At 40.6% G+C, this 13,290-nt stretch overlaps 1 protein-coding gene across 1 annotated transcript in view; it reads right to left on the bottom strand.

The window, feature by feature from the left end:
* LOC132899040 (myomesin-2-like) overlaps positions 1-13,290 on the bottom strand; it is a 63,581-nt gene that overhangs the window by 17,691 nt on the left and 32,600 nt on the right. Inside the window, exons 14-24 of the mRNA XM_060940687.1 lie at positions 12,024-12,211; positions 9,608-9,734; positions 7,560-7,738; positions 3,991-4,105; positions 3,667-3,826; positions 3,452-3,558; positions 3,308-3,352; positions 3,073-3,209; positions 1,669-1,813; positions 1,518-1,577; positions 1,331-1,398 (exon numbers count right to left, since the gene is read on the bottom strand). Of these exons, the coding sequence (XP_060796670.1) occupies positions 1,331-1,398; positions 1,518-1,577; positions 1,669-1,813; positions 3,073-3,209; positions 3,308-3,352; positions 3,452-3,558; positions 3,667-3,826; positions 3,991-4,105; positions 7,560-7,738; positions 9,608-9,734; positions 12,024-12,211 (1,331 nt within the window). The remainder of the gene's footprint in view (positions 1-1,330; positions 1,399-1,517; positions 1,578-1,668; positions 1,814-3,072; positions 3,210-3,307; positions 3,353-3,451; positions 3,559-3,666; positions 3,827-3,990; positions 4,106-7,559; positions 7,739-9,607; positions 9,735-12,023; positions 12,212-13,290) is intronic.

Genomic DNA, 13,290 nt, shown 5'->3' on the forward strand with positions numbered 1-13,290 from the left:
CGCAGGACAATGTGTAGCCAACAGGTGGCAATGACATGTGGTGTGAATGTAAAGTGGAAATCACTCCTCTTCTTCATGACGACAACCGGAAGTGTACCAACACGATGGGGCGTGTAGCGCCACCTGTGGCTCGGGTGCACAATGTACCTCACACAATAGCTCGATTTCCTTGTGTGCATGTAGGATTGGATTTCTCTGGCACCCCTGCTGGGACCCTTAGCTCGATTACCGACAGCAGCTCGATTTGGATGTGCATGTAAACGCACTGAGTGTCTCACAGGAGGACAGAGAGAACCAACAACCATTGATCACGCCAACGACTCTCGAGGCCGTTCACACCCAGCCCCCAGTGACCCACACTAACAGGATGACTCAACGACACCTTAGGATTGCTTTTCATCCATGAGAGGATAAATACCTGATACTCCCTACTAGTCAGACAGAACTGAAGAAGCCTTTCGGATGAGAGGTGAAACGTCTTCAAGAATCTTCAAGCAAGTCCAGTTGCTTCTCTTTTACCACCCACATGTTTACTATGACCTGGATGACTGAGAATCTTCACAGACAGATCACATAAACATGTTTGTGATGAGAATCCTCTAATTCAGTAAAGTATGCAAAACAGTGAGTGATGACTGGCACTGGATATTCTGTATTTATTCTATCCACATTCACTGGATATGAGCAATCACACGCTCTGAATGGCTACTCTACTACTAGGATATCAGCTCATATACCGTGAGTAGAGAAAAACAAAATGGCGGCACGTGTTGCTGAACCAACCGAGGACGAAATAAAAACTCTACTTGAAAACAAAACCCCAAAAAATACAAAAAAAGCAACAAAATAAGGAATAAAAATATTTGATAGTAAGAATGTATCTTTTTTTATTTTTCAAGAATTATTATTATTATTATTATTATTATTATTATAATAGCATTTTTCACAAATCGCTCCTATCATTTCGCCGGTTTGTTTACATTCTAAGCAGAAATGATTTTGTTGGACGTTTTGTATGAAGTTTTTATTTATCAAATTTGCAAAAAATAAAAATGCTCAGTTTCTCAAAATCTAGTGAATGTGGATAGAATAAAATAGTTATTCCACTCAATCTCATCATACATGGGTTATAGTCGGCTCAGTGCTATGCGCCTCGTCAGCTATCGGCTCATGTACGACTTGATTTCATGGAATAACTGTTAATTATGCCACCATGTATAAGCTTCAAATAATATTCATATAAAAACAGATCAGTATTATAGCTATTATATACTATGTTATGTAGGTATATGGTGGTCCTCTGTTGAAAGTCAGAGGTCTTATACCTTACCTTGCATACAAGCTTAACAGTGCACTCCTCATCCACATGGAAAGAAAGGTACTCTGAGAAATGAGCACCTGAGTAAGAGAAATTAAAAACAGAGATTCATTGTTTTTAGACTTTACGCAAAGTGAAAATATGCTGCATCAAGTTGCACTGGATAGTGGGTTTATTTACTGTATACATCATTTATAACCTTGTTTCCTGTGGTGTTCCTTTCTCTGAAATTCTGCCTCCTTCAGTGCAGCCTTGAAGACTGAAACCAAACAAAGCAAGTTATAGTTATTCAGTTAAAGTGTCAAGACCAATAATTCAGTCATAGCTGAACACTGTGTGTGATGTCTTACCATCTCCCACAAGCACCAGGGAGCTTTGGTTCTTGGCTTTTCCATCATGGATCTGAAGGGTATATGTGCCCTCGTTGGCCCTGGTGAAGTGCTCAATCACCATCTCAATAACTCCAGTGGAAGCATTATGGCTGATCTTGTGACCCTAATCACACACACGATAGCACTTATATTAGGGTGCATCAGTTGCCCCCTAAAAATGAAAAGTTCCTCCGATCATGATGCATTTTTGTTTTTATGTTCCTTTTGGTAAGAAAACACACTGGGTGAAATATTTTGACAAAATTCAAAAGTTTAATGGAAATTCAAATTTTTTTTAATGGAAAAAGCTGCTATTTTATGACTTTTATGACAAAATTTCGATCACTTTTCATGAAACGTTATGGCACCTTATAGAGTATACCAAATATCTTAGATACACATTTTTAGTACATATTCTAAATATATTATCAAGCACAGTCTGAGTTTTAGCTGTTCATTGAATCATTGTTTAACTACTTTTAAACAATACAAATGTATTATGAATCACATTAATGCTTCTCAATCCCTTGCAAAGGTTCTTAACATGATCTCTGGCTCACAAGAAATCAATAAATGGAGTCCAACATTGTGATTCAAAGTAAACCTTACGCAAAAACATAAAATAAGCGTTTTTGGCAAAAAATGAACCTCATGGTGCCACCATTAGACTTTGGTCAAAAAATTTTACAGGATGTCTTTCTTGGTGAAAAGGAACACCCGAACAAAAATGCATCAGATTTTATGAAAGTGAGGGCAACTGATGCACCCTAACTTATATACACTGATCAGTCATAACATTACAACCGCCTTTCTGTTTTAGCCAGCATTAACTTTTTCAGCAGTTTCTGTGGGATTGGACCATATATGAGCTAGCCTTCATGCCCCATGTGAATCAGTGAGCCTTAGCCACCCATGACCCCGTCACCGGTTCACCAGTTGTCCTTCCTTGGACCACTTTTGGTAGGTACTAACCCCTGCATACCGGAAACACCCCACAAGATGTGCCATTTTGGAGACCCAGACCCAGTCATCTAGCCATCACAATTTGGCAGTTGTCAAAGTCACTCAGATCCTTACGCTTGCCCATTTTTCCTGCTTCCAACACATCAACTTCAAGAACTGACCGTCCTCTTGCTGCCTAATATATCCCACCCCTTGACAGGTGCCACTGTAATGAGATAATCAATATTATTCACTTCTTCACCTGTCAGTGGTTTTAATGTTACGGCTGATCGATAAGAAGGCACTTAACAGTCTTTTTGAATACTGATCAAACACTTGGTTACCACATCGTGATGCATTTGCACTTTGTTCTTTTGTAGGAACACTCAGTTATAGAGAACGACACCCATGAGGAAGTCATGCACAGGATGTGCTCTTTACCTCAGCACTAATGACCTCCTTATTGTTAACGATGAACCTGTAGGATGCAGCAGAGGACAGTTTCTTGGCCTGCAGCCAGAAACGCACATGACCCTTCTCAAGAACTTCGTAGTTCAGCTCTGTCTTCAGCGGAACAACTAAAATCCAAAAGAAAACGTGAAGACAATTGAAACAAACCTTTGTATGTAGAAACTAGGTGCTCCGAGTGAAAAATAAAACGGGTACTTGTACTAACTTGGATGTCTGATGTTGTAGCTGAGCTCCAGCATTTTTTGGAGTTCTAAAAAGGAGAAAATAAATCTGCTTTAGATGACATTTTAGAAATCTGAAATGAAAAAAAAGCCTCACAAAAAGCTTTAATTGAACCTCGGTCACATACCCTTTTCCTTGAGGGTGTAACTGGAGGACACTCCGTCTGTATCAGTCACAGCCACAGAGTAGAGACCCAGATCTTCCTTCTCAGGGTTTACAAACGTCAGCTTGGAGCTGCAGGCAATACAAATACACAGTTAATGCCAGAATCCTTTGAAGACCTGGATGTTTAATATAGTTATGATGTGGTCAGCATCCACAGTGTAGGGCAACACAACACACGTTCTTCCGACAGCTGAGGCAGTGACTCTCTTGGATTCAGCAATTTCTTTGTAGGACTTTGACCAAATAAACTTGGAGTGCTCAGATATCTCACAAGCCTCAAAGGACAAGAAAACATCTCCAGTCTCTTCATCCACACCACATACTATCTCCTTTGTACCTTTGGGGGGGTAAAATGTAGAAAATAAATAAATATATTTGATGCACTCGTATGCATCTAAATGATGACACTTTTTAAAAAAATCTTGATCATTAGAAAATAAATAAATAAATAAATAAATAAATTACTGAATTTGCGTTAAAACAATATAGAGGCAGAGTTACCTGGCACAGATTTAATACACACAGCCTCAGACACATCTGAGGCCTTTCCTTTACCCGAGCCATTAACTGCACGTACTTTAAACACATATGATGCTCCTGTCTCCAGACCAGTCACCTACATGACAAAATGAAGCCATATAAAAATAAAGCTTCACTTTTTAGGAAGTGTTTTTCATTATTAACCCCACCAAAAACAAAACAAAAACCCAACCCAAAAACAAAAAACTAAGAGTCATCAGGAGATGATGTATTCTTCCAGCCCCCACATGAAACCCCACTCCAAATTTTCCTAAGTTGAATTGGTTGCGGGCGGCACGGTGGTGTAGTGGTTAGCGCTGTCGCCTCACAGCAAGAAGGTCCGGGTTCGAGCCCCGTGGCCGGCGAGGGCCTTTCTGTGCAGAGTTTGCATGTTGTCCGCGTAGGTTTCCTCCGGGTGCTCCGGTTTCCCCCACAGTCCAAAGACATGCAGGTTAGGTTAACTGGTGACTCTAAATTGACCGTAGGTGTGAATGTGAGTGTGAATGGCTGTCTGTGTCTATGTGTCAGCCCTGTGATGACCTGGCGACTTGTCCAGGGTGTACCCCGCCTTTCGCCCGTAGTCAGCTGGGATAGGCTCCAGCTTGCCTGCGACCCTGTAGAACAGGATAAAGCGGCTAGAGATAATGAGAATGAATTGGTTGCTATGGAAATACAGAAAAAATAAAAATCACAGAAATCCCAAAATATCAAAAGGCACAACTCCTGTAGTCACTTAACATAACTGTCAGGTTTCGTGAAAAATTTCCTAATAGTTTTTGAGTTATGCTCCAGAAACTAGAACGTTTACAGACGGACGGACGGACGGACAGAGCGATATATATATATATATATATATATATATATATATATATTCCCCCGCATTTCATGTTGGGGGGGATAAAAATACCAACACTAACCATCCCATTTCATGTTTCATCAACAGCTTCATATCTACTAAAATGTAGTTACAAATATATGGCTGTATTTAGAGTTCGCAAATAACAAAATATGTCAACTGATATAAGGTGAAGATTTTTGCTGAAGTAAGTGTGTACCTAGATTTTCAGATTTTTAAAATGGCCTTCACCTTGAGGTTGCCAGATATTTCCCGATTATGCCTATGTGAAACATTCATGCCTGAGTAAGCACTAAAGCACTATCTTTAAACCATACCTTTACAAACACAAATCATATACAAGGGAGAATAAAGAAAGGTTTAAATAAGCATAATAATAGCCGAAATATATGTATACTGGGAATATACTGAGTCACGCTAATTTGTCATCTTTACGAGTTTGTCTATTCAGCAAGCTGGAACCCACCCACAGTAACTGGCCGCCAGCCTGTAAGATATACTAATGTGGTATGAAGTGCTATCAGATCCTAATAATAACAACAACAGAGAAGCAGGACAACCAAAATAAGTCCAAATAAAAATGCTCACACCCAAGAGCTATGATGAGAATGTAGAAAATTAGAGATGGGATAAAAAAAAAAAAAAACCTGTAGCTGCTGCTGGGAGTTGCAGAAGGCTTATGAATAATTACCTTTGCCAAGGAGGTTGTGTTTTTGGTGCAATTTATTTATCTGTTTGTCAGGACCGTGCAAAACCTCCCAACCTGATTTCCATGAAATTTGGTGGAAGGAAAAATCCAATAAATTCTGGAGCGGATCCGAGTCACAGGGCTGATCCAAGAATCTAGTTTCTCTTTTGCTAACATTGCGAGATATAGCATTTGCTGTTGGCCGAGGTCTGCGCTCTCTGAGTGCCTTTCTAGTTCATACAGTGTCTTCCAAAAGTATTCATCCCCCTTGGTGTTTGTCCTTTTTTGTCGCATTACAAGCTAGAATTGAAATGAATTTTTGGAGGGTTAGCACCATTTGATTTACACAACATGCCTACAGCTTTAAAGGTGCATTTTTTTTTTAATTGTGACATGAACAATAATTAAGATGAAAAAACAAAAATCTGGAGTGTGCATAGGTACTGTATTCACCCCCTTTTGTATGAATCCCCAAAATAAGAGCTGGTCCAACCAATTCACTTCATAAGTCACATAATTAGTTGATTAAGATCCACCTGTGTGCAATCAAAGTGTCACATGATCTGTCACATGATGTCTGTATAAATCAACCTGTTCTGGAAGGACCCTGACTCTGCAACACTACTAAGCAAGCAACATGAAAACCAAGGAGCCTCCAAACAGGTCAGAGACAAAGCTATGGAGAAGTATAGATCAGGGTTGGGTTATAAAAATATCCCAAACTTTGAATATCCCACAGAGCACCATTAAATCCATTATAGTACAATGGAAAGAATATGGCACCACTACAAACCTGACAAGAGAAGGCCGTCCACAAAAACTCACAGACCGGGCAAGGAGGGCATTAATCAGAGATGCAACAAAGATAACACTGAAGGAGCTGTAAAGATCCACAGCGGAGATGGGAGAATCTGTCCATAGGACCACTTTAAGCCTACACTCCACAGAGCGGGGCTTTATGGAAGAGTGACCAGAAAAAAGCCATTGCTTAAGAAAACACATTTGGAGTTTGCCCAACAGCATGTGGCAGACTCCCCAAACACATGGAAGAAGATTCTCTGGTCAAATGAGACTAAAATTGATCTTTTTGGCCATCATGGGAAATGCCATGTGCGGCACAAACCCAACACCCTGAGAACACCATTCCTACAGTGAAGCATGGTGGTGGCAGCATCATGCTGTGGGGATGTTTTTCATCTGGAAAGCTGGTCAGGACTGAAGGAAAGATGGATGGCACTAAATGCAGGGCAATTCTGGAGGAAAACCTGTTTGAGTCAGCCAGAGGTTTGAGACTGGGATGATGGTTCACATTCCAGCAGGACAATGACCCTAAACACACTGCTAAAGCTACAGTGGAGTGGTTTAAAGGGAAACATTTAAATATCTTGCAATGGCCTAGTCAAAGCCCAGACCTCAATCCAATTGAGAATCTGAGGCATAACTTGAAGATTGCTGTACACCAACGCAACCCATCTAACTTGAAGGAGTTGGACTAGTTTTCGCTTGAAGAATGGGCAAAAATACCAGTGGCTAGATGTGCTAAGCTAATAGAGACATACCTCAAGAGACTTGCAGTTATAACTGCAGCAAAAGGTGGCTCTACAAAGTATTGACTTTGGGGGGTGAATACCTGTGCACACTCCAGATTTTTGTTTTTTCATCTTAATTATTGTTTGTGTCACAATAAAACAACAGCCTTCACCTTTAAAGTGGTATACATGTTGTGTAAATCAAATGGTGCTAACCCTTCAAAAATCCATTTTAATTCCAGCTTGTAATGTGACAAAAAAGGACAAACATCAAGGGGGATGAATACTTTCGCAAGACACTGTACATTTATTTATATCTTAAGGTAATTTTTATTTTTATCATATTATGTATATCTAAAATTCCCAAAACATGAATTTCAGGGTAAAATAACACTCTGAGGTCTACAATCTATAAACTCCACTTAACTCAACTCAGAACATGGCCTGGAATGCAGGCGCTGAGAAAGTCATCCATTACCTTCAAGTAACAATGGTTCACAGCCTCAGCATTCACTGCGACAAAATCAGAGGATCCCTTCTTGGCCATTTCCAAAAAGTAACCTGTGATGGGGCTGGACCCACCATATACTGGAGCCTTCCATTGCACCAGGAGGGAATCATCTCGCACCTCCCAGAAACTGACGTCATATGCAGGACCTGAAGATGTGAAACAGTGATGTGAAAGACCTTCAGAGGGAACTAACCTGTTCTAATAGGTATCTCTATCGTCATAATTTGAACTTTACTTAAAGTCACAGTTAACCCTGTAAAAAAGAAAGAACATGTTATAACAATCAAAATTTTGTTGAAAAGGACCCTTCTTCTTTTTCCTAAGCCATCAACACATGTCTAGAATTTATATAGCAATCAGAAGTAAAATGGATGACATTCAGGGAGAGTTTTATTCAGGAATAACTTTTAGTTTTTCCTTTTGTGCCTTTGTTTGCTTGTGTGAGCTTAAAGACAGAAATAATGATTAAAACGTGCTCCCACCTGCTATCATGTGCAATAAACATGTGGGTCTGCACTGGGAACGAGGTGTTTGGGGATGAGCTGGAGGGGTAATGACTAACGTAGCACACCTGAGCCATGTTATCACACATGAGTAATCTTTTTCTCTATTTTTTTCTCCCGGAGAAATGCCTTGAGCGTACGTGTGGATGTAAGCAGAACAGAGCAAAAAGCAACAAACAAGCTGGAAAGCTGCACCATTATTTAAAAAAAAAATTCTGTTATGTTGCTGACTGACTACCATGGCGAGGGCATGAGCCCAAATAAAAAGCTCATGTACACTCTTACTTTGGTTCTGCTGTGTTCTCTAAGCATTGTACAGCAGAAAATGCTACACGTAATCATTTTTCTCACTACTGGTGCTAAATACAAATCTTCAAACAAGTGTTGCCAGGCAAAACAATCCTCGCCCGGCAGCACTTATTTTTTACCCATATGTTGATAATGGAAATATTTCTCAATCATCAGCTGTCAGGTGATGTCCTATGAAAATCCATGACCTTGAGTTTGAAATTTTAAACTCACTCAAGGTCAAAGGCCATGGTGACAAATGAAAGCCCATATGGCACTTCCTATAAGTTGATAATGGTAAATATCTGTCTACCATCAACCGTTTTCAAGTTACAGCCCTCGGAAAATCCGTGACCTTGAGTTTGACCTTTCAAGGTCAAAGATCATGGTGCCAAATGAAAAGCCATATGGGACTTCTTATATGTTGATAATGGTAAACATGTGGCTATCATGAACCATTTTAAAGTTACAGCCCTTTGAAAACCCATGACCTTCAGTTTGACCTTTCAAGTTCACTCAAGGTCAAAGATCATGATGCCAAATGAAAGCCCATATGACACTTCCTATAAGTTGATAATGGTAAATATCTGTCTACCATCAACCGTTTTCAAGTTACAGCCCTCGGAAAATCCGTGACCTTGAGTTTGACCTTTCAAGGTCATTCAATGTCAAAGATCATGGTGCCAAATGAAAGGCCATATGGGACTTCTTATATGTTGATAATGGTAAACATCTGGCTATCATGAACCATTTTAAAGTTAAAATCCATGACCTTGAGTTTGACCTTTCAGGGTCACTCAAGGTCAAAGATCATGATGCCAAATGAAAGGCCATATGGGAGTTCCTATATGCTCATCATAGTAAACATCTGTCTATTGTCAACCGTTTTTGAGTTATAAAGGAAAATATGTTATTTTGACCGAAAGGTTGACTTTTCCGGTGACCTTGACCCGATTACCCCCAAAATTGAATCAGGTAATCTACGGACCATTGCTCACCTACCCTGAAAAGTTAATGTCAATCGGTGCAACCGTCTAGACGCTAGATTGTTAACAGACAGACAGACACACACAAACAAACAAACCGCACTGATTACAGTACCTCGCCTCGCTGACTCCGTCGCAGGTGAGGCGATTATTGTGTTGCTTTATTACTTTAGTACTTTATCATTACTGTACTATTATGACCAGTCTTAAATATATTCCTGCCAACATGGATACTCACCAGGCTCAGGCATGGTCCAGGCCTCACAAGCAAATGGCACGCTGGGCTCAGATGCCAGACCAACACCAGCCATATTGCCAGCTTGAACCTTAAACTCGTAGAACTTTCCAGCAGTCAGATTCTCCACCTGTGTACAGATTCAACAGGAGCGTCTTCACAGAGATGCATCACGCACAGTGGTATCAGATATCAGTCCGACGCCATGCTTATTTTCACATACATCTGATACTACGTTGATATTTAAGCCTAGTGTGCATTACACTAATGAGTAAGTGACAGGAAATGACCGCGATGTAGGCGTATTTCACAAGTAATGCAAATTCTGTGCTGTGTGAAAATATCAACAGGAGGAACTGCAGCATCTTCCGACAATGACCACAGGAGTATCAGCGAGTGTAGTCATTAAATGAGTACAAGGTGCCATGAATTGCACATATACAACTCTATTTTTGTGAGTTTGGAGCAAGTGAAGTGAGTGTGCGGTGAAACTGTGACACGTGAGAGCAGATCAGTTCTGTGAGCACTGAGCTACCTTTCGTTTACACTTTATTTCTTTATTTGTGAGTTAATAAAGTGTAGCTCAGCCGCCTTTGCCCTCTCCAAACTTCCTTATGTTATTTGGAACAAATAAGAACAAACAATATAATGAACAGAATCAAGAGAATTTCTAAAACTACAACCCCATTTCCAAAAAAGTTGGGACATAGTACAAATTGTAAATAAAAACGGAATGCAATGATGTGGAAGTTTCAAAATTCCATATTTTATTCAGAATAGAACATAGATGACATATCAAATGTTTAAACTGAGAAAATGTATCATTTAAAGAGAAAAATTAGGTGATTTTAAATTTCATGACAACAACACATCTCAAAAAAGTTGGGACAAGGCCATGTTTCCCACTGTGAGACATCCCCTTTTCTCTTTACAACAGTCTGTAAACGTCTGGGGACTGAGGAGACAAGTTGCTCAAGTTTAGGGATAGGAATGTTAACCCATTCTTGTCTAATGTAGGATTCTAGTTGCTCAACTGTCTTAGGTCTTTTTTTGTCGTATCTTCCGTTTTATGATGCGCCAAATGTTTTCTATGGGTGAAAGATCTGGACTGCAGGCTGGCCAGTTCAGTACCCGGACCCTTCTTCTACGCAGCCATGATGCTGTAATTGATGCAGTATGTGGTTTGGCATTGTCATGTTGGAAAATGCAAGGTCTTCCCTGAAAGAGACGTCGTCTGGATGGGAGCATATGTTGCTCTAGAACCTGGATATACCTTTCAGCATTGATGGTGTCTTTCCAGATGTGTAAGCTGCCCATGCCACACGCACTAATGCAACCCCATACCATCAGAGATGCAAGCTTCTGAACTGAGCGCTGATAACAACTCGGGTCGTCCTTCTCCTCTTTAGTCCGAATGACACGGCGTCCCTGATTTCCATAAAGAACTTCAAATTTTGATTCGTCTGACCACAGAACAGTTTTCCACTTTGCCACAGTCCATTTTAAATGAGCCTTGGCCCAGAGAAGACGTCTGCGCTTCTGGATCGTGTTTAGATACGGCTTCTTCTTTGAACTATAGAGTTTTAGCTGGCAACGGCGGATGGCACGGTGAATTGTGTTCACAGATAATGTTCTCTGGAAATATTCCTGAGCCCATTTTGTGATTTCCAATACAGAAGCATGCCTGTATGTGATGCAGTGCCGTCTAAGGGCCCGAAGATAACGGGCACCCAGTATGGTTTTCTGGCCTTGACCCTTACGCACAGAGATTCTTCCAGATTCTCTGAATCTTTTGATGATCTTATGCACTGTAGATGATGATATGTTCAAACTCTTTGCAATTTTACACCGTCGAACTCCTTTCTGATATTGCTCCACTATGTGTCGGCGCAGAATTAGGGGGATTGGTGATCCTCTTCCCATCTTTACTTCTGAGAGCCGCTGCCACTCCAAGATGCTCTTTTTATACCCAGTCATGTTAATGACCTATTGCCAATTGACCTAATGAGTTGCAATTTGGTCCTCCAGCTGTTCCTTTTTTGTACCTTTAACTTTTCCAGCCTCTTATTGCCCCTGTCCCAACTTTTTTGAGATGTGTTGCTGTCATGAAATTTCAAATGAGCCAATATTTGGCATGAAATTTCTAAATGTCTCACTTTCGACATTTGATATGTTGTCTATGTTCTATTGTGAATACAATATCAGTTTTTGAGATTTGTAAATTATTGCATTCCATTTTTATTTACAATTTGTACTTTGTCCCAACTTTTTTGGAATCGGGGTTGTACTTAAATACCAAACTCTCCAGATTTAATCTCATAATATAAAACTATAATACAATAATACAAGTCAATGCAAAAGCTTTGTCCTAGAGTAGTGAAACCCCACAAATGTGTGAAGACAAAAACACGTTCGTTACCTTATAAACCCTGCTCGTGGCAGGTCTTGAGCTGACCTCCTTCCACAGTACAGAGTCTGCTTCACGTTTGTCCAGGTAGTAGGATGTGATCCTGCTCCCACCTGTGTGTTTAGGGCGTTTCCAGGTCAGGGTCATGGAGGTTCCATCACAGCTGAGCAGAGTGATGCCGTGTGGGGCAGAGGGAACAGCTGAAAAACACCGAAACCTAGTTAAACAACTGGATGCACGTCTGTTTCACGACTGGACTGCTGGATCTCAACCTGAGCCAGAACACAGTGCTTAATTATATAACTTTAATTCAATCAATATTTCTGTGCAGACAGCATTCAAGGTACAAGCATCGATTTGAGTCACATCCACACCTTAATCTGTGTGAATTATGCCAGTGGAGAGACTGTAGATAAGAATAAAACGTAGGAAAGTGAGGTTATTCAAGAGTAAAGAAAAAAATGTACTGGAGAGTGAGTTTAGTTGTGATGTTCAGGAAAGCATAAAATAAAAAAACAACTCACATACCATAATCCACTCCTCGCTCTGTGTGAAACAACAGAAGAATTTATCTCGAATTCATGTCTTATTCCCATTAAAATAATTATAATCAATAGCATAGTTTGTATTTAGAGTAACAGTGTGGTTTTAAGCAGAAATCTGTCCCAATACATACACTACCGTTCAAAAGTTTGGGGTCACTTTGAAATTTCCTTATTTTTGAAAGAAAAGCACTGTTCTTTTCAATGAAGATCACTTTAAACTAATCAGAAATCCACTCTATACATTGCTAATGTGGTAAATGGCTATTCTAGCTGCAAATGTCTGGTTTTTGGTGCAATATCTACATAGGTGTCTCTCATCTCATTATCTCTAGCCGCTTTATCCTTCTACAGGGTCGCAGGCAAGCTGGAGCCTATCCCAGCTGACTACGGGCGAAAGGCGGGGTACACCCTGGACAAGTCGCCAGGTCATCACAGGGCTGACACATAGACACAGACAACCATTCACACTCACGGTCAATTTAGAGTCACCAGTTAACCTAACCTGCATGTCTTTGGACTGTGGGGGAAACCGGAGCACCCAGAGGAAACCCACGCGGACACGGGGAGAACATGCAAACTCCGCACAGAAAGGCCTTCGCCGGCCACGGGGCTCGAACCCGGACCTTCTTGCTGTGAGGCGACAGTGCTAACCACTACACCACCGTGCCGCCCTACATAGGTGTATAGAGGCCCATTTCCAGCAACTCTCACTCCAGTGTTCTAATGGTACAATG

This window comes from Neoarius graeffei, chromosome 15 (genome assembly GCF_027579695.1).
Source record: "Neoarius graeffei isolate fNeoGra1 chromosome 15, fNeoGra1.pri, whole genome shotgun sequence".
Taxonomy (NCBI): domain Eukaryota; kingdom Metazoa; phylum Chordata; class Actinopteri; order Siluriformes; family Ariidae; genus Neoarius; species Neoarius graeffei.